This window comes from Puntigrus tetrazona, chromosome 11 (assembly GCF_018831695.1).
Source record: "Puntigrus tetrazona isolate hp1 chromosome 11, ASM1883169v1, whole genome shotgun sequence".
Lineage (NCBI taxonomy): Eukaryota > Metazoa > Chordata > Actinopteri > Cypriniformes > Cyprinidae > Puntigrus > Puntigrus tetrazona.
In genome coordinates, this window is record NC_056709.1 from 16,736,640 (window position 1) to 16,763,952 (window position 27,313).

Genomic DNA, 27,313 nt, shown 5'->3' on the forward strand with positions numbered 1-27,313 from the left:
ATAAATAGAGACAGACAGATGGAGAAAGAGAATGTAAACATGAACTTGACTAGGTTTCTGTGTGAACAGAGCCACCTAGTGGATGGATGAATATGTACACCACGTACGCATTTAACGTCCAAACAGAAATGCAGCATTACATCACTTGCTCACCAATGAATCCACTGTAGTGAATGGGTGCCGTCAGAATGACAATCCAAACTGCTTATACGTCACGTGAAGCAAAACAATACGGCAATAAGGCAAAACAATAAGGCAAGCAGCATCATTACAAAATTTTTCACCATGTGGATTAGCTACTTGTGATGTAGTAAAATAAATAAAACAAAGCCTGTTTTTTTTTTTTATCTGAAATGAATTTGGATTTGATTTCATTGAATTAACTTTAAAGTTATATGAGAATTAATACATAAATGGGCTTCATCATCAAAAGCACTAGTTTTAAATTCATCTCATTTATTAGGCCTAATTCAGTCCTTCTTGCAAAACACACCTCTCCAGACATCAAGGCCAATTGTAAAGATTTGATGAAGTCCCTGTGCAGACGCGTATTTTTGTTGTTGTAGACTGTTGTTCAGAAGTGAAGTCTGCGGCTCCCAGAGCAGCTGCTCTCACTCTATCAGAACTGACGGAAGTGTTACATACTTCCTTCAATTCTTTCCTCCTGGGACCAACACAAAGTGCTCCGTCAGAGAACAACACTGCACAGCAAGAAAGATACATGAAAGGACCTATGAGAGAACAGGGGTAAGGTGTTTTTTTCCCATTCACTTTTCCTTTTCGTCTCTCTTTCACCCACCGTCTCTCAAATCCTGGGAAATTTACTTTTTGTGCTTATTTTTAGTATTTGATTTTTTACGTGATGATTTAGGGAGTGGTTTTCCGAATCCATTCAGAGGATATTGCGAGCTTTACATATTTAATAAAATTTTGCTAAATTAAGAAATTGGTGCGAATGAGTCAAAGACGTAAATACCCAAAGTTAGTTAAACAGTTGAAGCTGTTTTAAGCACTAGCTCAGTGGTGAGAAAAGAAATGCTTAAGTGGGTGGGTCTATATAAAGCAGGCTTAGCAAGGTGCAGTATGAAATCTGCATGTCAAATAATAATAACGATGCATTATTAAAATTAAAAGTTGTATTCTTATACCAAAGCTAAAACAAATTATAATGAATAGTTATATTTTTATAAACTAACATTAACAAAAATGTATAAATATTGTTACAAACATATTGCTGTTCGTTAATGCATTAACCAACATAAAGTAAAGGAAGTTTTTGTAAAGCATTAGCTCTGAGTCAACTGGGCTTTGCAGATGATGCCATACTCAAGCGTCTCTGTCAGTTCAAGTTCAGAGGAAAGGTTTGCTATCAACAAACCCATCACCCTCAGCTTTTTGTAGATGGTCTGGATTCATTGATTGATTAGTTTCTAATAGGATATGCAATAAAAAATTGAGTGCTTGATTTTTTGTCTCTCTATTTTCAAACTGCGTATTTAACTATTATGAAAGATGATGTTTGGGACAGTATGTGCAACTTAAGCTCTCTAACACTAGATGGCAGCATGCTTCAGCAGTGCAAAAGACATTAAATGTATACTGGTAAAAAAATGACTTAATGCATAAAACATAGTTTCACAAAAAGATAAAATGAAAAATAAATCAGCTATGGCTCTGAATTGAAATTTTTTTTTACAAATATATGAAAATGCATGTATTTTAAATCTTTTAAAAAAGCCAACATAAAATGGAATTTGAAAGCATTTCTTTTGAATTTTATTGTTAATATTTAAGATCACTTTTTAATCATCAGCAACCATACATAGTGAGTAAAAAACACACACAAAACAAAATTTTGATTAACAGAAAATTCAAAAGAACAATATGTACATGAATCAAAAAAAAAGAAAAATTTTTGACATTACAATGATCACTGCATGAATGTTGAACAAATTAACTTCCTTCAACCAAAAAAAAAATCTTTGTATTGTAATTCCCTTTGCATACCATGTCAATATCACAACAGTACCTTTTTTTACAAGGGATCTTATAATCTACTGGCAGAAATGTTCACTCTCAAGAGTGTTTCTTGGTCATCAGTGTGTATGTTCACGTACAGACATAGTCAACTAATTTTAAGCATGAGAGAGCAAGTGAGTCTATTGTGCCTGTCACTCTTGTTGCGCCAGCAGCTATCTGAAACATTTTGAGCACACAGGCTTACACTCAGAGTTAGCACGTCTCTCACACTAATGGTGCTCCTCGCAAACAGGCTTAACCAATAGAACATCTGCAGAAAAGTTTAAACTGCCTCTAACACACAATCGCCTGCTGGGAATGGGATTATCGGCCAGGTAATCCAGAAGGAACAAAGACACCTGAAGGTAAGCATTATACATGTCTGTCAAATGCGTAAAGGAGTTTGATTCATGGCATACTAATGCTTTATATAAGATAAATTGCTAGTTAAACTTTAGATTGTCTTTAATGTATTTATATAGACTTTCTCTAGAAAATGCATTTGCTTTAGTGGGTGACAGTTTCTATGAGGGGACTGTGTGTGCCAGTTACGGAAAAGGAAAAAAAAAAGGAAATAAATAAAGCGCTCAAGTAAACATCCGCAGAAATTGAACTTCTAGCCTTGAGACACTGAGGCGTTATCCTTCATTTCGTGTTAAAGTCACGTCTTGTTTGTTGATCAAACTTTATCAAGTCTTTGAAAACAGCTGGGATTGCTTAACTATTACAGCAGACCCTTTAAGCAAAAGTGCTGTGTTTGCTTGCTTTTCCCCCTTGACTGAATACAAGCACCACCTAGTTTATCGTATATTTCTTTACAGTATATTTGTGTGTAGATCATCCAGCTGTGGCAGCAGGGCATGTGAATTTCTTTCATGACCTCTTGACCTGTATTTGGTAAGGGCCAACAGACTGACCTTCAGTAGGAGCCCGCAGCCTCTCTGGTGCCGCCGTTTTAGCTACTATATCAGATCCTGAGCCAGCAGGCGGCAAAGCCATGTCCCATTAGCACCTTGCACACATGGGAGACCCAGGCGCTCGCTCAGGGGTGTGTCACGGCTCCATCGCGCTTTCTAACTGGCTGGGAGTCAGTGCAACTTAAAAGACAACAGATGCACCATGGGTGTAGGTTTGAGTTTGCACACGGCTCTGGCAAAGTTAAGGGAGGGACCGAATGGTACCAATATAGAGATCGCAGTTGTGATTAACGGATAGATAAACTGATGTATAGAATGCTCAAATTAAATAGAAAATCACACATGGAAATTCACTGCTATTTTAAATATATATAATTGTTTTTGCTAAGGGAAATAAAAATTGCAGTGCAACTAAAAGTCTGAATGGTCCAGACCAGCAGAACAGACTAGATCATAAAGAAAGATCTGTTAGAACAACAGACGGACAGACAGAACAATAGATGCAAATAGATAATGAGAAATAGTTTGATAGAAAACGAAACAGACTGACAGAAGAAATGACAGACAATAAAATGACAAACAGGCTGACTGAACATCAGAGAGCAGGAATGACAAATCAAGTGATAGAAAACCAAACAACACAGAATGATAAAATGATCAACAGATCAAAACCACAGACCGACAGAACAACATCAACAGTCATTTGCATTAACATTTAGCCATTTTGCAGATGTTTTTATCCAAAGCGACTTACAATTGGGATACATAAAGCGATTCTTAAAGAGGCAAACAGGAAATGCTTGCTATACCAAGCTTCAGGAATTGTTCAAATAATTCAGGCTAGAAAGGGAACAAAATAAAGCACTCTTGAAAACTAGATCTTGAAATATCTTGATTCTGTTTAAATATATGCATTGTCCACCTTTATAGATTATGTTAATCTATTATGAATGATGGCCAAAGTAGCCTAATAATGTAGTCTATTAACTATGCATAAAAACCTGTCTGTTTACTTAAGTAAGAGATATGGGTTTCATGCAATGAAATATTTTTAGTACTACTGAGTTTGACTACTAATCGCTTTCACTGAGAGAGAAAGAGAGCAAAGAACATTTATATTATCAAGGAGCTTTAGTCTAATTGTCTTTAGTCTTGAATTCAGAAGCTGGTGATGTGTTGCATTGAACGATCCGAATCAAGCCGATGTGATAATATCAAACACACAAAAATGATATGACAAAACAATCATAGAAAATAAAATGAGACAGAATGACAAAACGATCAACAGACAACAAAACAGACAGGATAAAAAACAATAGATAGAAAGTTGTTAGATAATCAATAGATAGAACTATAAGTAGAACAAGAGACAAACTGATGGAATTACAAAACATTCATTTGGAAATTAAAACAACAGACAGATATTCAGACAGAATGACGAAACAATTAATAACAAAACAGCAGACAGAAGGATAAAATTCTTGAACGACAGACAGAAAGACAGATAAAATGTCCCCCATTTCTTTGAAGTACATGATATCACGACAGAAATACAGTATCCGCATCTGTGAGGTGCAAACCCCCAATATCGTGACCTTACTGTCCTCACCGTGATAAAAGTCACGCTGTGATCAGCTAAGCAAATTTAAATCAGCAGAGCCTTTTATTTCAGCCAGTGCTTTGTCTGGATGGGCACATGTAGCTTTGAAGCGCCAGATGATGCCAAGCAACTCGTTCCCACACTTTGTGCTTTTTGTGGTTTGGGAATATTTGGCAATTCGTAAAACATGTGAACTAGGTTAAACGAGCAGAAATAACCCTCAACTTGTTGTCTTTTCTACAGTCACAGCAATGGCAAGAAACTTTGACAAATGACATTGTGTGACCACGCAGCATGGGGCTTTCAACAACACGAGCTCAACTGATATTGTTTTGCTTGAAGCTGGCTGTGTTATTGAGTTTTAAGCCGTGTAATTTTCCATACCCCGGTGCATTTGCGAGCTCAAATGGAGACCCATTGATCAACAGAATGCTATAATTATTTTGACCTTGGGCCAAAATGTTGGAGCATAAAAAGCTAAGTGTGTGCTCAGTCAGAAATTTCCACCTGACCCAGCCAGGATTTGTCAGTAGAGGTCCTCTAAGTGTTGACACGCTACTCTTCGCAGATATATATCGGGAAAAGCATGTATATAGCTAGATAGCTAGATTCTGACAGCAGCAGAAAGCTCAGCATGACACCTGGCTTCCCAGAAATCCTCTAGGTTCTTATGAGACAGCAAGTGCACAGCCTCATTTATTCATCTTAGGTTACATGATCTGCAGGGGACAGGCGTTTCTGGGCCCCTAGAGAGACACACAGCAACCTGCACAAAGCAGATGAGCATTCTTTACAACCTACGTGCTTCTCGCCTGCCGTTGTTTGTCCAGACACGAGGAGAATTTTTCAGTAGCACGCAGATGGCTACAGGGTTACCTTCAACCGATGCGTTGAAGTGACCTTTACTGGGGTTAAAATGGTTTTGAATGAAGAGTGACTGCTAAGACAAACAGGACAGTTACATAACATGATTCAGTCCGTCTGGCTGATGCCAAACACAATGGAGTGGTGATGTTATGGAGTGTGTTCTGTTCATACGTGGGACAATGATTCAGAAGAGGTTATTAGCCTTCCGTGTGTTATAAGCTCATGGCTGGGTTTACACGAGGTTTTTAATCACTTGACTGTTCTCCAGACATATTGAACTGTATATTGTAAAGGGGTACTAGTGGTAATGTGGCGAAAGCATATTATGTAAGTCTCCTGAACCACAATTTACCCAGCTATGCATTTAGAATCCTCGGTTAAAACTGTTGGAAAATTCTGATATTAGAGTTAGACATGTTGTTTAGGTAGAAACATTGTTTTCAAACAATGCCAGTGTCTAAAGTAACATCCTAAACTGCACAGTGAACATTTTAAATAATGCAAAATTTGACAAAATACTACTAATTCTACTAGTAATAATAATAATAAACCTCACATTGCAGCCTCATAAATTATTATGTGCGTTATATATAATTTGTCTGAACAAAAATGTCACCAATATCTATATGGTAACATTTTAAACTGTATCTAATACCCATAAAAAAACTATGAATACTTTTTAAATTAATCCCTAAAATCAGAAGAAATGATAGATGTACAAGCACCAAAACACAGATTGTAAGCCTAAACTTCACACATTGGTTCTTCAAATCTGATCACATTGTTAATCACACTAGGCAAAATCGGGTTCTGAATAAACCTAAAGTAAAACACAAGCTAATTTTCGTTTTTGGGTGAACGAACCCTTTAAATATGATCAGTATGAACAAGAATTAAACTGAAAGATATAGTACACTCCAAAATGACAATTCTGTCATCATTTATTCGCCCTCATGCTTTTGTAAATCTGCCTGATCAATAAAAAAGTATTGTAACAGTAGTTTGATATGTTCTGTAAATAAATAGCCTAATATTTACTTTACTTCTAGATTGGTGACATATACAGCTCAGGCATTCCATGAAATGTCTTCATTTGTGTTGGCGAGGGATGTCAGAGTTTTACATTTTGGGTTAAACTCTCGCTTTTTCTGTTTTACGCTGTCATTTAATAGCTGATCTAAAGGATTGGTCTCGCTAAACCAGCTTTTACACAATAAAATCTCTCTAAAGTCCAAACAGGGCCAGAGGACAAAGGGACATCCACTACAGCAGAGAAAAGTTAGGTTCACATTTTAAAATAACTTTGGGATTTTGGCTGCTACATACAGAAGTCAACTACTACACAAAGTGGTGATGGCAAGACTTTGAAAAGTTGGTGACAGTTAAATTTGATTATCCTTTTTTAGATTTTAGCTTGATTGTTCAGAAAAAGAGCAACTAATGGAGGAATATGTTTATTGACTGTAGGCGAACTCTGATTGCAGTAATCAGCATGTGTTCTCACACGTAAAAGCAGCAGACAATCAAATCTATGAAACCTGTTAGCTAAACAGTACACACCTTTTTTTAGTAAACATCCATATTACTTTTAGATTAACTGGGAAAAAAGTGTTTAAAGACATCTTTTATTTTACATGGCATGTAACTTGTGTACTTTTTAACAGTGAAAGCTACAGTAAAACAGTTATGCCATATATATATATATATATATATATATATATATATATATATATATATATATATATATTTATATTTTGTAATAATTCATATGATGTACTGTGTATTGTGTATTTATTATGTATATATAAGTACACACACAACGATCACTGTTCTCAGACATATTATAAACAAAAGGTTTTATTTTGGATGCAATATGTATGATCATAGACATTTTTGTTGTTTTCATTCATTTGTGTGTGATTTAGTTTGTGTCTCCATTCTGATTGTTCATTCTGTTCAGGTTTGTCTAGTTAAATCAAGTCATTATCTCCCTTTATTAGTTTGATCTATTTGAGTGTCATGTTGTTCGGTCTTGTCTATACTACCATTGTGTGTGTGTTTGTGTGTGTGTGTGTAATTTACCTGATTTCGGATTATTAAAAGGACTGTTAATTGTTACCTGTCATCATCTTGCACTCCTTTCCACACCGCAATGTGACAGATTAATCATGATTTAATATACAGTATACAGAAATATATATTTGTAATACATTCACCCATCTACTGGCCAACTATTATAGCAATTCACAACATTAGTGCTTTTAACATGCTTTTGATCAAACAAATGCATCCTTGTTGAGACTTTTGCACAGTATATACATTTACGCATGCGATTATTTATTATTAAACTGCTTACATAATCAGTACATCAATTAATTTAGTTACATTTTACATCAGCTGACTGTCCTGATAAAAAACGTTTGCATGCAGTATATGTTACAGCAACCACATCCGAGTGTGATGTTATTCGAGTGCAAAACAGCCAAACAGATGCCCTATCAGTTCCTGGTTTTGTTCAGATTTAGCAGCATGACTTGTTTCCTGTGCTGGTGTCGCGGGCCCTACTCTGTGATTTATCCCTGTTGTTTAGGTGTCATTACCCTGCGGCTGCGGCTGTCTCGCTGGGCCTGAGTGAGCGTGATTAACAGTCTGCTGACTGGCTCTCTGACCAGCGGCGGAGCTGGAGGAAAACAGCAAGTTTTACATTCACCAATTGATGGCTGCTGTCGAGAGCACTCCGCTTTCTCACTCGAAACGGTATTGACGAACGGACGGGCTGCGCTCTGCCTAAGAGCGGCACGTCAATCTCTCACGGCCAGACAGTCTGCTTTGTTAAATAATCGGCCTCGTGTTACGGCTGACGCTGAATGCGACGGTTGTCATACGTGCCGGAGAAGCCTCTGCGATTTCAGGTATTTCTAAACGCAGAGCGACAGTTTGAAATACAGCCGAAGGATTTATAGTCTCGATGTGGAAAAAGGAAATTAGCTTCCCACACTCTCAATGCCGAGCAAATATTTGCAAACACTGCTGGTGTCTTTGGTAGGTGTAACCAGCTATGATGAATTTTATTTGCTAAGCGAGCAGAGACATCAGAACACAACATACAGCATGAGGGAATATGGGTTATCTTCTTGATGTACCATTTAGCGTGAGGACCATTGATTCATCTCTCAGCACATTTGAGCTGTGAGAGTAGAGGTGAGAATGATGTGCATTTGAGAACAAGAAAGAAATTTCTTGCCCTGACAGCATAATCACTCATACAGCATAGAAAGGAGCTTTGGTGCTTCTCAGAAAGCATTCAGAGAGCTGAATGGTTTTATAGACCCTCAGCCTGATCAATTTTGCAAAAATGTTTCAATTCAGCATCTCTGATTGTTGCCCAATCAATATACAGTTTTGAAGTTTGGAGTTGTTAATGTTTTTTATGTTTTTGAAAGATCATCTCTTATGTTCACCAAGACTACATTTACATACAGTTAAAAAAAAAAACTTTTTATGTAACACTTTTACAGTTACAACAGCTTTGGCAGTTGCCAATATTTTATTTTATTATATCACAAAATATTATCCATCATTCCGATCTTAAGGGTCACATGATCCTTGATTTGTTGCTCAAGAAACATTTCTTAAGAAACAAGATTGTTCAAGAAATGTAAGATTTAAAATCTTAAATAGACTAGGTTAAATAAAATATACATCCAATTATAACATAATATAATCTTAAATATACTTAAATAAAAAAAAAGGATTTGACTGTTTTTCACATTTGTCTGATATGTGATATAAATACTTTAACTTTAAAATCTTAAAGCTTTTTAAAAAAGGTCAGTAATTAGGATTCAGTCATTTAAAAGGTTTTCAGACATTTATGCTTGGTTTCATCGATATTATAATATATATTAACATTTTTGCTAAAATTACATTTAAGCATCGCAACATTAGAAATGTAGTCTGATCAAAATCTTTAATATAGTTTGCTAGTCAATCAGGAATCGCATCGGAGTGATTTGTGTTTAACACTGAGGCCATGTTGTGAAATGACTTATCTTTAAGGACCTCCTTAATAAATGGCACGTTCAAATAATTACACTTATCACCGTGTTCATCTAAATTCTGCTCTTCTTGAATCAGGATCCTAAAATAGGATCCAGCTGGTGTCACACTTGAAATACCACGTTGCTAAAGTGAGTAAGGCAGTTACTTGGATGTGTTTACTGGGGTAATAAATGTTATCATCTAGACACCATCTTTTCAACACGCAGCTCTTCAAATGACCCGTTTGCCCCGTCGTGACACACAACAACGATGACGGCAAGTGAAGGCGCAGTTTCTATTTGTTCTTTCAACCACACTTCATCCAAAATTTACAGCCCAGCCTAGTTCAGCAGCACTTGCTCGTCAAGCACACCCTCCGGCTCAGGATTCCAGACCCCCCTCCTTCTTCCCACTCATACTTTTAAAGCTAATCGTGGCGGCGATGGCTGTAAATTTCGCATTGTACAATGTGAGGCATGTGTCTGTATTGCTGCGGTGATGTCAGCTGCCGTGGAGCCTTGAAAGAGACGCTGACCTTCCAGCACCAAAGTTTTCAGAATACACAAGACCCAATCTACAGACACACTGACAAATCTGTTTTCTCTGGAGGCGCTTCTGACGGATCTTTAAACTTTCCGGCAGTTTTAGTACATGATATAACTACAGAAGAGTCAAGTTTTCAACAGGAAAAATATCAAAACTCTTTTGTCATTTTTAAATACGATGCAATTGGTCTAATTGGATTCAATGACCTATGCTAAGCTATGCTAAAAGTCACCAAACTCAACTTATTAACTCTGGGAGAGTCGGAGCCTGAAAAAGTGGAGTGTCCCTTTAAATCGCTGGGGTATATTTGTAGCAATAGCCAAAAATACACTGTATCGGTCATAATTATGTATTTTTCTTTTATGCCTAACATCATTAGGATAAATAAAGATCATGAAGATATATTGTACATTTCTTTAAATAAACTACTGTAAATATATTACAACATAATTTTTGATTAGTAATATGCATGGCTAACAACTTCTAAATTTATTTAGATTTTCAAATAGTATCTGGCAAATATTACAAACCATACATCAGTGGAAAGCCTATTTATTCAGCTTTTCATTTTGTAGTCCAAGGTCACATTCTAGTTACATTTTTTTAAAAGCTACTGTCTTTGTGTAGTAGTTGTAGTAGTACTATTTTAATATATAGTATATATATATATATATATATATATATATATATATATATATAGATAGATAGATATGATGTGGTTGAGGGAAGGAGCACTCAACAAGAATATATCTCTTCTTAAATCTTCCACAAAAGATTAAATACTACTACTACTACTACTACTACTACTACTACTACTACTAGTAGTAGTAGTAGGCAGGCAGACTAGAACCATACACATACAAAGATGAGACCAGACGATCAGAAGTGAAACAAACTGGAACTTATAAACACACAGGAAATTACTAAATTAACAAGACACACCTGAACACAATGAGACAATTAACAGAAAGTGGGGCACACACAGCACATGGGACAAGAAAACAACAAAAGAGGCCAAATACAGTGATATATATATATATATATATATATATATATATATATATATGCCTTATCCAAATTAAACAAAAAGGTTTCATGTTTTATTTCAGTTACAGTTTTAGCTGTAATAACCCTGCTGAAGCAACTGAAAATATAAGCACGATGAAAGCTTTACATTCATTATCATGTACTATTCATTTGTAAATAGTTTGTCATTTATATAAATTACAAGTACTATTTTCATACATATAAATTACAAGCTATATTTTACAACCTGACAGTATATTTGTGAAGCCCAACTATATTTTTGTTTTTTTAACAGGCTATATTTTGCCATTTGATGCCATATATAATTATATTTATAAGCGTAAATTACATTAGTGAGTCAAATATTTTCCCATAAAAGTTAGCTCATAATAATCCTAACTTGTTGTATTTTTACATATTTGTTGTCCTTATCAGAAAGTTACCTGCTAATAGACTTATTTACTGTACTAAACCAATTTTATCTATCATTTAAAAGCATTGATGGGTGTCCATTTTGGATTTTAATACTATCAGTTACACAGCAAGACATAAAAAATTAATTTAGCAGTCAAATTTTCTCATCTTCGCAATTTACATCTCATACATGCAAGACGATCAGCACAAACATTTACAGCATCAATTTCTGAAAATCTTTGTTGGACTCTGGGATTATTTTCTACTGATGATCTAGAAATATATGAATTATATTTATAAGCGTAATTTACATTATTCAAAAATCCTAAAAGTTAATCTTAAGCTTTGTATTTTGTTGTCCTTCCTCAAAGTTACTACATAGACTTATTTACCTTTTAAACCAATTTGATATCTCATTTGGCATTGATGGGTGTTCATTTGGATTCTTAATACACCTATCAATTACACAGCAGAGACATTTAAATCATATTCGCTGTCTCCAAGACGATCAGCACAAACATCTACAGCATCAATTTCTGAAAATCTTTATTGGACTCTGGGACGTTATTTTCTCTGATGATCTATGATGAGTGTTGAATGTACAATTAAAACTACAACAACCGTGGCCGTTGTCCAACACAATGAAGTGATGTTTCATGCCAGAAGATCCAATACTAATTTCCGAGAAAGGCACTCTCCAAATAAACCTAATTTACCTTTGAACAGTTTTATTGACCCCATATAAAACATCTTTATATCCCCGGTAGTTCTTAATGTAAATGGTGAGGGAATTTCCTCAGGACCAATTTATATGTAGCAAATAATTCATTCAGCTTTATAAATAGACTTGGGTAATTTGGATAGTCATGAAGTCTGGATTTCTTATTGCAGCTTTTTGGATTCCCATCACATTTATTACATAAATGTAAGAAATAAAATTATGTTTTTGTTTACTTTTTTTTTATTATTTAGTAGGCTTCATCAATCACTTTTGTTGCTATGTGAGAATTGCTCTCCAGTTCGTCTGCACGCGTTTGCATCTGCTGTGCAAAATAAGGCATATTTATATTCCATATGCATTTGTTTAGATAATGTTCGAAATCTGGCCGGCAGCACTGAAAGATTCCAAAATAAAAATCTCATTAGAGTAATAGACCTGAAAATGCTCCATTAAAAGGTAATTATGTTTGCTTGACGAGCAGTAAATTAGCAGAAAAAGAAACAGTTGTCAAGATCTGAAACAATAGCCGAATAGTGTATACAGATTTTAGCATGAAAAATGATCAACCCTGTAAATGGCCAGTGATTCAGTGATGAGTTTTTGTGATCTTTGCATGACAATCCTTCTACCTGATTGAGTTTTTAATCATCAACAATGATAAAAACACTAACTATGTTTGATCCCTCAGAATGCACCATGAAAAATAACCTTGCCTCATAAAAATCTGTGCACTTTTTGCCTTACTGCAGGTTTCACCACAGTTTCAAACAGAAATGTCCACTGAGTGGTACTAAAACACAGGTTCAATACATGAACCCTGGCACATTTTTATTACGTTAATATAGGTATGTATTGTGGCGGTTCAGAATTGAAATATCTCTTGACTGTTGCTTAAAGTTAATTCTCTATCATGTTGGAAGTATGCCTACACTAAATCCAACCCTAAATCTACCAGATAGTATTAACAAATGCAAAACTGATATAAAACAACTTTTTTTACACAAACTTCAAAACTTCGTTTTGTCAAAGCATAGTTACCCAGGATTCGAACCAAGGATCCTCAGCTTTAAGTACATCTTCATACTCCATGATCTACCGAACAAACATATCGTCTATGAAGGCCCAAAGCTGGATACGTGACGCTAACGTTCAAAAGCATCTGTTTCGAATATCCCAGCATGTTAAGATTGTTTTGAAATCATAAATTGATATTCTTCAAGTAATTGTGCGAAAATTACACTTTATTAATGTAAATCGATATGTACTCGTTGAGTACGTATTTTGTGTCTTGCTAAAAAGTGTATACGTTCAGGTCGCGAAAACACTCGTTTCAAAAGTCAATAACCCATTATTACAAAAATAAATTCCAGATCAGTACCTCAACATAGAATTAACGCACAATTTGCTTAGCAACAGGAAAAACATAAAATAAATTTAGAGTAATATTGATAATATCGACAGCACTAGCTCCTGCATTGACAGACTGATGAACGATGGCAAATATTTGAAAATAATTGACCTTGCCAAATCAGAATCAAATATTCTAGTGAGGCATGTAATAGGAATACCAGTGATCCGGTAACATATTATTTCATATACCTTGTTATCAAGACGAAAATTGTGTTATTATTGTCTTTCTCATCCTAGAGTTAACAGCTGGTTGCATATCTACAGTATCTGCATGGACTTTGTCACTGACACATTGTTTCAGTCAGCTCTGAACATTTCATTTAGCTCTTCTTTAACCTGTCCTTTGGAGTGTACCTCTTGTTTTTGTCATTAGAGCCATCATTTCATGCAACATTAGGTGTGTAATTATGTGTTAAATAACAAGGGTGAACAGAGATCATATTGCTAATGAATGCAACGTTGTTAATGAGACACGATGAAAGCAAAAGCAGTTACATGCATCTAACTGGGATGTCCTGCACTCTGAGTCAACATCTTAAAAAAAGATTGAGAAATAAGTCAATGAAATGTGTTTTGAGTAAAGTAGAGTAAAGGTAAGGTTTCGTTTAGGTGTAAACATCTATGAAAATGTTTGCTTTAAACAGAGGAAAGTAACTCTGGTTGTGGTTCCCAGCTGGTTTTGCACTGAGACACCTGGGCTTTATCCAGACGGTTGTGATGTGAAAGAGCAACAATTATTTATCATTTTAATGTGCCAGGCCTCCAGAAGGCAACATTAGCATGTCATTTAGTTGAAGACAGAGGAGCAGCTCACCCTGAAACAACACATTCCCATGTTGTCTACCACGCTAAATGGCTTGAAAAAGCATAACTAAAACAGCATCTATTCAAAGTTCAGAATATATCTTTATCTCCTGACAAACTAAACTTCCTGCAGCTTAGTATTTTTTGAGCTACTGTGGTTTCACAAACTGAAGTATTTAGCTATGATAGATAGATAGATAGATAGATAGATAGATAGATAGATAGATAGATAGATAGATAGATAGATAGATAGACAGGTAGATAAATAGACGGACGGACAGATAGATAGCATTTTGTTACTTAAAAGTTAATTTTTGCCATCAAATTTATATTGTATATTTATATTTCATTTATATATATATATATAGACCTGATATAAAAATATATAGTAAACAATATCATACAACAATATTGTATAAATTGAACATTAGTGTTATATAATTCTGTATTCATAAGTGTTACAAATATTTAAATAGTTTGCTATAAAAATACACTGCAAAGGCAGCTGAATCTTTGATTTAAGTTCTAAATGTGATTCATTAAATTAAAATTGAAAAGAGGTTTTTTTTTTTTTTTTTTAAATGCTGCAAAGGTACCTGAATTAGTGATTCAAATTTTTTAAATAATAATAATTCATCAGTAAGTCGACTATAAATAACTACTAAGATGGAATAATTAATGAAAGCAGTAAAAATAGCAGTGTTTATCTATTTTGCTATTGAAAAAACTTTGTGTGTCAAAACAAATGCATGTTTATGCATGCCAATGAATACAACAAAACGCATTAAAACAGTTAAAACTATTAATAATGATCATGTCACAAAAGATTATGTCACAAAAGAGAGTTTGTGAAATCAATGAATCATTTTTGAACAAGCTGAAAGTATTTTTTGGAACTTTTGGACTTTGAAAGTAGCTTGTGACTTAGAAAAAAATAAATAATTAATTAATTAATTAAAAATGGCTATTGTTGCACTACTGGGACAGGGGGAAAATAGTTTAGCTAATGTGGAGTATCAACAATGGCTCATAAATCACGGCAGTGACAATATGGGTTTAGTAAATCCCATCATGTGCAGCCAGATTGAACGTTCCAGCTGTTTTGGGTGAATGCCAGATGTCTGTGTTTTTTTTAGTAACAAAAAAGGCTCTTGTAAGACGTCACTTACCCAGCTAAGGTGACCAGAAGGGCAAATACCAACTGCCCAGACGATACCAAGCTTTTAAAGACAGCCATTCTATATTAAAAACACTGGATGTGGTTCTCGGTGCCACTTTGCCCTGGCATTTTTAACAGCTGTTTTGAAGGTGCAGTGGGTACAATGGGTTTCCTTGGGTCAGTGCTTCCTGTCTGCTTCTGCCTCATATCTAGTTCACTGCCCTGTGATCAGGCCCACTCAGCATAGGCAAGAGAGTCAACGCTCACAAATATGATATGTGGCACATTCCCATCTTTGACGTTTACAGCTCTCCACTGCCGCTGTTGATTTTTAGATAAAGTGTTGCTCTGCACCTTTGTGAGCAGGTCAGCCAGAGAGTGGAAACTGCTCAGTCAATACGTATTTTGTATAAAAGATTTTCTATAGTACCTTGTAAATACATTGGTATAAGATTCAGTAATGTTAGTAATGGTTAGTATGATCGCGACTAACGACACTAAATCTTCTACCAATGTATTAAGCTACAATTAAAAGAATGTTTTAGGGCTGAAACACAAGCCACCAGTAACAATCAGCTGTTGTTGTTGCAGAAATATATAAATCACTTTTGCACAAATGAGGTATAGTTCAGTCCAAAAGATCATCAAGAAGACTGTTAGTGATCTTGTACTGTCAAGCTGTTTAAAAATAAAATCTGAAAAAAAAAATATTATATATAATCTGTAATATCTAAAAAGAATTATTTATCAAAATATGAATAATAAATTACACAATAAAGCAGCAAATATATATAAAGAATTATTCTTATTGCTAAAAATGCATGAACTTGAATTCAGTTTGACTGAGATTAACTGGAATTCACAACTGAAAAAAAGTGTATATATATATATATATATATATATATATATATATATATATATATATATATATATATTCTAGCACACTATCCCACTAAGTGCTTGATTATAACAAATAACACAATCTCAGCTCTTTGTATCAGATTTACATATAAATGCACAATGGACTCTGTGTAAAGAACAGGCTGGGTGATGAGTCTGGACAGCATCTGAGGGCAGAAGCGTGCAGTCAGTCATTCGCATAGCGCGTGCCCCAAAACACCTGTGTCACCTTGATGCTACAGGACTCTCCATCAACACCAATCAGCAACAGGGTGCAGGGGAGGAGGAGACTCCCTCTCTCTTTCCTCTCTCACTCACTCTCTCTCTCTCTCTCTCTCTCTGCCAGGGCTGGAGGAAGGGATCAATGCCGTGAATGGTCCTCCTCTCCTTGCTCACTACTCTCATTATTATTTTCCACCCTGCCACTCGCCAGCCCATGAATAGTCAATAACAAACCAACAGGCAGGAAATGAAGGAGCAGATGCTTAGTTCAATGCCTAGAGTGAGTTTTATTTACCAAGAACTGCTTCCAAGCACATGAGATGGACTTTGTTCGCTGCTGAGGATTATAGAAACTTTCTTTTTTGATGGATTCTCCTTTTGGACTTAATATGTTTGTCACAATGATGAAGTCATCTTTTTAAGATTGTGGTTGAAGGCTGTTGATGTTTTTGTTTTTTTTTACAGAAAGACACATCTGTCTTTTTGCGCTGGGAGCAGTCTGCAAACGAACCTGTGTGGAGAGAAGCACATGGTCGACTAACAGTGTTTTTTTTTCCTCATCAGGTCAACCCGGCAGTCTTTTTTGAGTGCTTCAGAAAGAGCCGCACACACTGGAATAACTGGGAGAATGTTTCTGTGGGCTGGAAGTAAAGGAGCTCAGGGATCAGGAAGTGAGAGAAGGTAAAGTATAAAGACCCAGCTAACTAACTAACTAACTAACTAACTAACTAACTAAGTGAACCAGATTTGACAATTTTCTAGGGTCTCAGTAAGGTGGTTGCATTTAAGTACAGAGGGGTAATACGTCAAAAAAAATAACTGTAAACTAAAATTTATTTTAAGGTTTCTTTGTTAAATTTGTGTAATTATGCATTTAGGTACCAAGCAATATTATTAAATCTACATGCACCTTAGGATTAGGGTTTGGTTTAAGTTCATTTGCATGTAAATAAGAATTATTATGCTATTATAATAGCAAGTGTATGCAACATGTAACAAGGAAACCTTGAAATAAAGTATGATATATATATATATATATAATATATATATATATATATATATAAATATATTAAATAGAATACATTTTACTTTTTAAATAATTTAAAACAAATTACTATTAAATTTTGTTTACAGCTGATAACTAAAAATAACTAAAATGTGACAACAAAAACTACAATAATTTGTTTAAAAGTGAAAATACAGAATAAATGATTTAACAGTGTTATTAAATTATGAGAGTATTTAAAAATGTGCTTTAACTGAATCGTGAATGGCTCAAAACAAAGTATTGAAAAATATGAACATGTATTAAACATAAAATATACAAGTTATTATTTATTTACAACAGCAACATTTTCCAACATTTAATTTCAACATTAAAACTTGAATGAGCCAACATTTTCATTTCCTTCTGAATAAAAATTCCTCTCATCATTCTGTAATCGATGCATCAAGGTTTTAATGTATTTACAGTAGCTATTTAATGCATGGAAATTCACTCACTGTTATTAGCAGTAAGTGTAACTTTTGTTCTGCACTGATTTAACATTATGAGTGAATGCAATTTTAATTGATCAAACTAATGTTGGATTCTGACGTGAACTAATCACAGGAAGTGTGTTGTGAGTTAGTGATGCTTTTGACCACTGTACTCACAGTAATTATCAAAAGGTCACTGATAAAGATAGACAGGTTAGACAGCTTGCCTTCACACCCATGCATAATCTTCAAAAGCAATATGACCTGCTGTCAAAACATGATTAAAGAATCATGAGCTAAATATTTGGAAAGGAACTATGCATATATAATAGGACAGTAGCAGTGTCTTAGGAGTTCTGAACCGAACCTAATTCTTGTCCTCAAACATTTTTTATGTAATAAGATCAGGCGAAAGGATTCTTGAAGCAATATCTTGTTCTATTAGGCACATACCATGCCTTCATTTTTTCCCCCTTTGTGTGTCTTGTGACTTATGCAACCCAAGCAGGACCTTTTATCAGAAGATTCGAGAGTATGATATTTTGGAGAAGAGGAGGACTGTCACAGCACTGAAGGCTGGAGAGGACAGAGCCATTCTCTTAGGCCTCAGCATGATCCTTTTCTCTGCCATGATGTACTTTGTGTTAGGCATCACAATGGTGCGCTCGTACTCAGACAGGTAAAGATGCCCAGAAACCTTCCCAAGAACAGAACTGCACAAAAACACATCGAAAGCACAGAATTAAAGGGGCATTCTGTAATTTCTCTCTATTCACATGCTGAATTGAATAGTGATTATGAGCAATACATTTAATATTAGGTAATAGTGCAGGTACAAATGGTAAACTGGTTTAAGAAAATACTATAGCAAAGTGACTGTTCAAAATGCAAGGAATATTGGAAGAAAGTCCTACAAGAAAATTGGGGCTAGGAGTTCATATGAGGGGAACTAACTGTCTTCAGAAATGTTAAGATGGTATTTTCCATATTGCATAATGAAAAAAGCGCAGTGCTGCTTTGTTTACAACGGTAGCCAACGGTTACAGGGACTCTCTCAGAGAGTCACAGTCAGTTTTTTGTTGCAGATATATTTATGTAGCCTAATTACACAAAGCTGAAATCAGACCATTCTGTTTTTGCTTTACATTTCTGAAATGATACTAATCTAATTTACGTCAAAAACTGCTCATGCTACATGTAGCATGTTTGTTTTGTGTTGTGAGTTAAATACAGTGGTTATGCAACTGTTTCCTAAAAAAACGGCAACGTCAACAACAACAACAACACCTTAATACTGTTACACCATGTACTCAGTTTCCTTTTTCATTGAAGGAAATTAAAGTTTGCCTAATGCAATTTAGTAAAAGTGATGATTTAATATTAATTTCTGAGTAAACGCTTCAGCACAGTCTGTGAAGATTTAATTCCGTACAGAAATGCGGTTTTCTGCTTATGAAATACCCACAAACACAATCGCTCAGTGTAACGAACTAATTCTATTTTCCACAATGTACCAAAAATTTGCCGATGTCATTCCTTTTTGACCGTGACATGGAGATACAGGAGCCTAACGGAGTCCTGTAGAGCTCTTCCAAATACCACTGACCCACCACAGACTGCACGCAGATAAGGGCTGGCATACACTGTGGTCAAAGGCAATTAAAGAGGCAGCTGAGCCTTTGGAATAGCCAAAGAACACAAGGTCTGTTATTCATAGAGTAGGAGACAAAAGGCCTGGCACAAACACAAACACTAACATGCAATCGGCCACCACAGCAGAGCCAAATCACCAATGTGTACCCTAGTGAACATGGAGGGTGACACTGATGTACATATCGTACTTAGCGTGTCACTTCAGATAAAAATAAACGTAACTATGATTATATAATTTGTTGCGAGTTGTAAAAGGAATGGCTAATAATGTGCTGAATATTAGCAAAATATTTGACCGACAATTTTGTAGGTTTTTGTTTCTTGGCGGGATTTGGTGTTTACCCAGTATCTCAGCATATTACCTGTTTATAACAAAAAAAAATGCTAATGCAATAAAATATTTATGGAAGCAATGATCGAAAATTAAAAATGTAGCTGTATAAAATGAGGCACTCATAATCTTGAAAATCTTACATTACAGTTAGAGGAAAAAATACTTGATTTTATTACTTAAGAACAGATCTTTATATGAAACTGGCTAGAAGGGAGAGGTAGAAATAGTAAGAGGAACTGACAATGTCACTGGAAAAAAGTGCAAAAGTGGAGCAACGTTCATAAAATAAAGTACATTTTGCTTTGAGTTTATGCTCACTTTACCTCCAACATGCTCTTCAACAGCATGCAAGAAGAGCTCATTAGGAAGTAATTTGACTTCTCCACAGGTTAAGGTTCACATTAGGTCAGGTGTGCTCAGCCCTGCTCCTCTAAATCTACCTCCCTGCAGGGTTTCATTTCAGCTTTAGTCAAACACACCTGAACCTAATCAATATTAAGGCTCTTGAAAATGTAAAACTGTAGTAAGCTCTCCAGCACCATGTTAACCACCAGCCATCTCGCCTCATCTTGTATTATAAATGCATTTAACACCATTACACATGATTTCTTACATTTTTTTCCACTTCTCTCATTTCTTTTCTCTCAGCATTTGGACAGAGGAGTCAAACTGCACAGTACTGAACTCTAGCATAGTTGCTGAGATTAACTGCAGCTACAGCTGTGGCTCAGAGTGCAGGAAGAACTCCAGGTTTCCCTGTCTTCAAGTATTCGTCGGTCTGAACTTCACCAGCAAAGTTCTGCGGCTGTCATACAACGAGGAGGCCCACGAGGCCAACCCTGAGGTACACCACACCTATCCATATGTGTAGAGATATATCACATTACCTGTGAATAGTGAAGCATGGGCAGTTCTTCTGTAACGCCATGCACACTTATTTTAAAGCTTCTGATTTTTATTCAATTATGTTTGTTGATACAACCAATGTAGTCAGGTTGCTGTTAAATGCCATTTTTAAAGTGTAATACAAAAAATTGTTGTTTTCTTAAAAACATGTAAAGTTTTCTATTTAACTGAAATTGAATTTTTGTTTTTCTGAGCAAATAAATACATTTATAAAAACAATTTTTTCTGATTTACATAAAACACCCACTAAAATATTTACAACAAAAATCCATTTCAGTTTACTAATTTAAAACAGTAAAATGCCATACGCTCCCTTATTCATCATATATATATATATACACATACAATTTGTTATACTTATTTTGTTTTAATATGTACTAGTCAGAATAAGTATGTGGTTTGATTTTTTTACAGAAATATTGTGTTAAATTGAATGTAATGTTGTAATATTATGTAATATTATAACAATGTAATATTATTTCTACATTTTATTTTTAACCTTAAAATTTGATAATTAACTTCCAAATAGTCTGCTTTCTATGGACATAAAATCACTTTTGTAAATTTCTTTTGCAGATAACTTAACGTCTTTGACCCATGTATAAATTTATCTCCATGATCTCAATCATTGTTTTCCAAAATTAAATAAATAAATAAAATAACAAAGTATTATGCTAATGTGCTTAAATACTATGTTTAATAGTGAAAAAAATATTTTTAGCCTTTTTCTTCATTACAACTGCATCCCTATAAATCTTCCAAAAATATTTAAAAAATCCTGAATATAATGAATTTTAATTCATTTGTACGAATATTACATTTAATTTATTTTTGATTAATATATTTATTGTTAAAAAATTAATGAAAGTCCACATATTTGAATGTATAGAAGCCAAAAAAATGCATCAATCTAAAGATTATCTCTATAGAAATAATTCCTTCCTAGTAAAAGCACTTCCTTCTTTCCCTGCAGTGTTTTTACATCCCAAAGTGCCGCAAGGACCACACGCTGATGCACAGCATTGTGATGAACATCTCAGAGCGTCTGAAGACGCACCAGCAGGTCCTGTGTTACTACGACCCCTCGGAGCAGCAGGACAGCGTCCTCCTGACGCGTCTCTACGGCCGCGGGGCCATCATTAGCTCGCTCCTCTGGCCCACGTGCACGCTGGTGGGGGGCACGCTCATCATCGCCATGGTGAAGCTCACTCAGTACCTGTCCTTCTTGTGCGAGCAGATCAGCCGCATTAAAAGGTGAGACTGACGGTGTGCAGACAGATACCTCAGACCAGAGACACAGATGAGATCTAATCGCTATGTTCCTTGCAGGATGGGGCTCTATTCCCTAACAGGAGCTTCTCACACCAAAGTCTGCACTCGGAAGTTTAACGGTGGCATCCAGGACGGGGTTTGAATGGAGGTTTTCCGCATGCGAAATTGTCAATGGACCTGTTTTCTACTCCTCCGCATATAGCGACAAAGTGTTTCCGCTCTCATGTGGTCTTCCTCTGATGCTCCATCAGCCTTGTTAATCTGCCGGCTTGTGTTGACAAGGCTGAAGTAATGTTGTGAACGAGAACTTCCTGACTCAGTAGACTGGTCGTAATTGGAAATTACAATAAGACAGGGTCAAGTCCAGTCCTGGAACTCACGGGTCAAAATATGAGGACAAGTTTTGGGGTGTCAGTTACACTTTCTGACCGGCAGATCGGAGACTCTATTCCAAGGAGACGCTACTGTGAAGCTGATGTCTTGACCAGCTGATGCTTGTGTAAAATTACGTGTTGCTGTCATTCATGGCTCTTTGACAAACACATGTACACATCTTCAAAGCCAAAGGTCATATGTTGATTGTGACTACTGTATTTCTTAATGGTATAGTTCATCCAAAAAAAGAGAAAATTCTGTCAATTTATTGTGTCAAACCTGTATGACTTAATTGCTTCTAGGGAAGATAAAAATACTTTACAACACAATGTGGGTTTATTTGTTAAGAATAAAAATTAGTTAAACACTGTAAAAATTTGTTTACAAGAACTGCTCTTGCAATGGACAGAATTTCTACAGCATTTACAAATATATTTTTAAATCAAAAGTCCTATGTGTTACGTTAGATAAAGCGATGGTTCACCCAAACATGAAAAATCATGGGATCTCTTTAATGCACTATGAACAAACGCAAGCAATGGACAATTGCATTTACTTATCAACTTTAATGTTGACTAATGCAACTAATGTTAACAAATGAGACCTTAATGTAAAGTGATATTTTAAAGAACATCAGGATCTAAACAACATGTGACAGCATTGACTTTTATTGTACAACGACATTCTCCAAAATATATTTCTTAGTGTTCAACGGGGGGAAACAATTCATGCAGGTTTGGAACAACACGAAAGTAAGAATTTAATGACAGAATTTTTTTTTCTCCATATTAAATTCAGTCTAGTTCTAGTAAGTGCACCATTGTAGCAGACCCAAAAGCTGTGTAACGAAATCTAGTGTTTTCTATAGCTATTGTAAGGCATCATATACACAAAGTCACATCTGTTTCAAAAGGTAATGCCAAATTCTACTGAGCTGTTCACAAATAAAATCTTCTAAACCAAAACAACAGAGTAGAATAGGATGGATTGCGGCGACCTCAGACTCTGCGATGTACATGGTGTGTGGGCTGAAAAAACAAAACTGTGCTCAATATTTTACATCTACAAAGACAAATCTGTCCTGTGAGAACAGCACCCAAAACATTTCGGGAATACTGCTATTCAATCATGTATACTGTAATTTCAGTTATGTTCTGCATTCTGTATTTGTGTGTTTTTTCTTTCCACTAGAGTGATTTCTGTTTTGTTGACTATTAACCAGGAATCTTGTATTGTCAGTTGTTGATATATGGATGTAATTTCTCACTCGCAAAACAAACCCTGCAGGTGGATTGAATGATTCGTAAGTTTTGCATAGAGAGAAACAACAGTGCCTTTCTTTTTTTTAGACATCATCTACAGTGACTGAATAAATTCAATAGCAGTCCTAACATATGTATATCATCTATCATCTGACATTATTCTTTGAACGGGCTAGAGTGGGGCTAGTTATCACAAAGGATATTCAACTACACAAATAGCTGTATTCTGTGTATATATATCTATATCTATATAGATATATATATATACATATATGCACACTCAATCTAAAATGTAATATTAAAAAGATTAGAAATAAGTGAATGATAAAAACTAGTATCTGCCTTAACATTGACGTAAAATATAATATTTTGAATGAAAACTGCCCTGATTGGGGCAGGTATTATACATTAGTAATAAATTTATTAACAGTATATTTATAGCTAGAGAGATTTCTTTTAGCAAAACAGCAGCATGTAGTATGTTGCTATTTCATTTTCTTCAGTTTAATGAAGTTAGCTTTTTATAATATTTTTCTGAAAAGCCTACAGGATGAAGAAAAAACAGACTTGTTTCTAATAAAAAGCATGTTAAATAATTGAATAACTGAAGTTAGTTTAGTTTAAAAGAGTAAATATTTATGAAAGCTCTTTCCCACTACTAAATAAAAAAGGTAATTGCGACTTTTTATCTCACATCAGAATTGCATGTCTATAGCTAAAATTCTGACACAATTCTGTGAAAAAAAGATTTAATTCACAATTATCTTTTTTTAATTTTTCATTCAGTGCTTTCAAAATAACTAGCCCCAGTCTCCTCAAACATACTAACCACGTGTCTTAATTGAAGTTTAATTGAAGTTTAATCTAAGTTTACATCGATTAGTACAGCTCATTCTCTTTGTCGTCTCAAATGGTGAATACATGTCATGTCACATAAGTGTTAAAGCACATCAAGACTTGCAACCTTGCTAGATTATTAGCCTACAGTCTCGTGGTCGTCTTGTGTGAGTTTTTAAGCAGCCCATGGAGCAGCGGAGGAGCTGATTTGACTGTCCTTGGGAGATGGATTTGGCCTGAATGGCACCGGATTGCTTCTCGAGAGGAGCACCTTTTTAAAGTGCAATCAGGTGACAGGCTGTGATGAATCAGACTCAGTCTGAAATTAATCAGTCCACATCCCTCTGTGACCCCCCTGCACACAGACAGTCTTCCAACCCTCATAAATAGACCTGTCTAATGTTGTTTACCCACCAAAGGAGGGTTTTTCCGTTTAAATAGATTTAATTGTTAAGGCAAGAGATCAAAGACGCAATTGAACACCATCATGGCGTCTGTTATCCATGTACTTGAAAACAGAACATAAGAGAACTCTGGACACCAACAAGCCGTTATTGTTAGACCCAGAGGATGACTGAGTAATTTTTGTGCTTTGTCTGATTTGGTTTGCAGTGACACACTATTGGTCCCCGGCCCAGGCTGATGGGATCTGTCTGGTGGAGAATTTTATTGGCTCTGTGAAATGAGCTATTGCTCATAACTCCAGAGTAACTGCCAGTCAAAATTATGGGTTATGGAGATGAAGTTCACCGGGTCATTGACTGTTTTGAAGATGACATTGTTTTAAGGCCTCCTGTCAAACATTTCCACATTATACACCATCAACTGAACATTAGCTTTTATTTTAAGGCCCTATAGAAGTATAAATCATACTGTTTTACACACTTTGTAAATATGACTCGTTTGAGGTACGTAGCTACACACAATGTTTTTTTGTTTGTTTGTTTTTTGATGACATCATCCAAATTCATATGATTTAATCTAAATAAATTACACATCAAATTTTTTTTTTTTTAAATGTAAAATATCTCCAATAGTTATAATATCCATATAGTTGTGCATCCAAACACTGAACTATAATTTTTAAAAAATTATTAAACATTAACTGAAATTGAAAAAATTCTAAAACACTAAAACTAAAATACTATATAAAAACAACATATGAAAACTACTATTGTTTTAAACAAACTCCTAAAACTACACATTACAGCTGTAGCTTGAGGAGCAGAGATGTGCAATTGCTGTGCTGTTGCTTTTCAATGTGATCAGACTTACTATTTTTACCTGGCTGACCATAAAAAAATCCCTCATCGATATAATGGCATAAATGGCCCCAGCGTGACCACATCAGTAGATCGATAGCATCTTATGTAATGTGTGATTCAGAGAAGCCATTAAAACAACAAAGAGCAAATGAGTCTATTCTTGGCGTTTCAGCTGCCCTCTTTCACCTCAGAACACAACAAACAGGGCCTCTCTATCTTTCTCCACTCTGTGGGAACAGGAAACCCCGCTTCCTACCGTTCCCCTGGCAACAGAACACGGTCCTGACCTCATGCACACTTCCACACAAATATGGTCCTTCCTGTGTTCAGGCCAGACAGCTGTGCTGTATGTTAGAAAGGGACATCTGTGGGTCTTCTCGTGAGGGGCAGAGGACACAAAAGAAGGAAGCAGTAGAAGAAGAAGCTGTAATTACTAATCACTACTGCTCATACTTAGGGTTATGGTTTACGAACCTTTAATCCCAAATGATAAACTCTGGCGCACCTCAATTCAAGTGCACTGGTCTTTTTTGAAATCTAAATGAAAATGAATAGTGTGAAGTGGAATGAAAGTAAAAGAACTGACTTCTAAAAAAGAATTTACTGAATAAAGAAATGAAAGAAATTTAAGAGGTAGTTCCTGTTTGCCATCTAAATTCACATTCATATCAGTGCTGTCAAATGATTCATCACAATTAATTGCATCCAAAATGTAAAAAAATAATTTTATGTAATGTGTACTGTGTGTGTATATATATATATATATATATATATATATATATATATATATATATATATATATATATATATATATATATATATATATATATATATATATTCATTTATTTTATTTTATTTATTTTTTTATGGGCGGTTAACTATGCCTTTAAGGACTGAGAGATGCATGATTACCTTACTCTTCAGGGCCTTTAGGCATGTATATAGCACCTTGCCCTTCAATACGTTGGCTTATTTGATGGGGCCACTTAATGTGTATCTTCTGCTCCTCGGTGGCTGGGTCATTCAGGCTGTTAAAAGGCATGATGGCAGTATCCGGTATGGTGGTGACAGCACACGTGTGTCTGGGGTACGAGATGTCACTGCTTGCAATATGAGCCTGTCGTTAAACAACCTCACAGATGAGCTGCAGATTTTACAAAGAAAGTCTTTTCAGAGATCATACGCCAATAAAAAAAGAAGAAAAAAGAGGTTTGAATTATTTGCATCTACGTTTCAAGGTTAATTTTAAAAGAGTACATCCTAAAGATGATACTTGCATATATA

The 27,313-nt window shown here is 35.2% G+C and overlaps 1 protein-coding gene across 8 annotated transcripts; it reads left to right on the forward strand.

Moving 5' to 3' along the window:
• Positions 1 to 578: 578 nt before the first annotated feature.
• LOC122354647 (calcium-activated potassium channel subunit beta-2-like) lies at positions 579 to 24,049 on the forward strand. Of its 8 annotated transcripts, none has more exons than XM_043252904.1 (6): positions 579 to 747; positions 17,211 to 17,327; positions 18,634 to 18,804; positions 20,761 to 20,956; positions 21,992 to 22,272; positions 22,348 to 24,049. In XM_043252904.1, exons 1-6 carry the CDS (start codon positions 722 to 724, stop codon positions 22,430 to 22,432), a joined length of 876 nt encoding a protein of 291 aa, XP_043108839.1. In that variant the 5' UTR covers positions 579 to 721; the 3' UTR covers positions 22,433 to 24,049. The 8 variants fall into 8 exon arrangements, with proteins under 8 accessions (XP_043108839.1, XP_043108840.1, XP_043108838.1 ...); XM_043252903.1 differs by having other exon boundaries at positions 613 to 747; positions 18,631 to 18,804; XM_043252911.1 differs by lacking the exon at positions 579 to 747 and adding an exon at positions 2,179 to 2,384.
• The last annotated feature ends 3,264 nt before the right edge of the window (positions 24,050 to 27,313 follow it).

Bases quoted from the DNA above. Each gene is read 5' to 3' on its own strand.
- LOC122354647 (XM_043252903.1), top strand. From the start codon at position 722: ATGAAAGGACCTATGAGAGAACAGGG. The intron at 748-17,210 runs GTAAGGTGTTTT...TTTCCTCATCAG, and splicing joins GGACCTATGAGAGAACAGGG to GTCAACCCGGCAGTCTTTTT. The intron at 18,805-20,760 runs GTAAAGATGCCC...CTTTTCTCTCAG, and splicing joins GTGCGCTCGTACTCAGACAG to CATTTGGACAGAGGAGTCAA.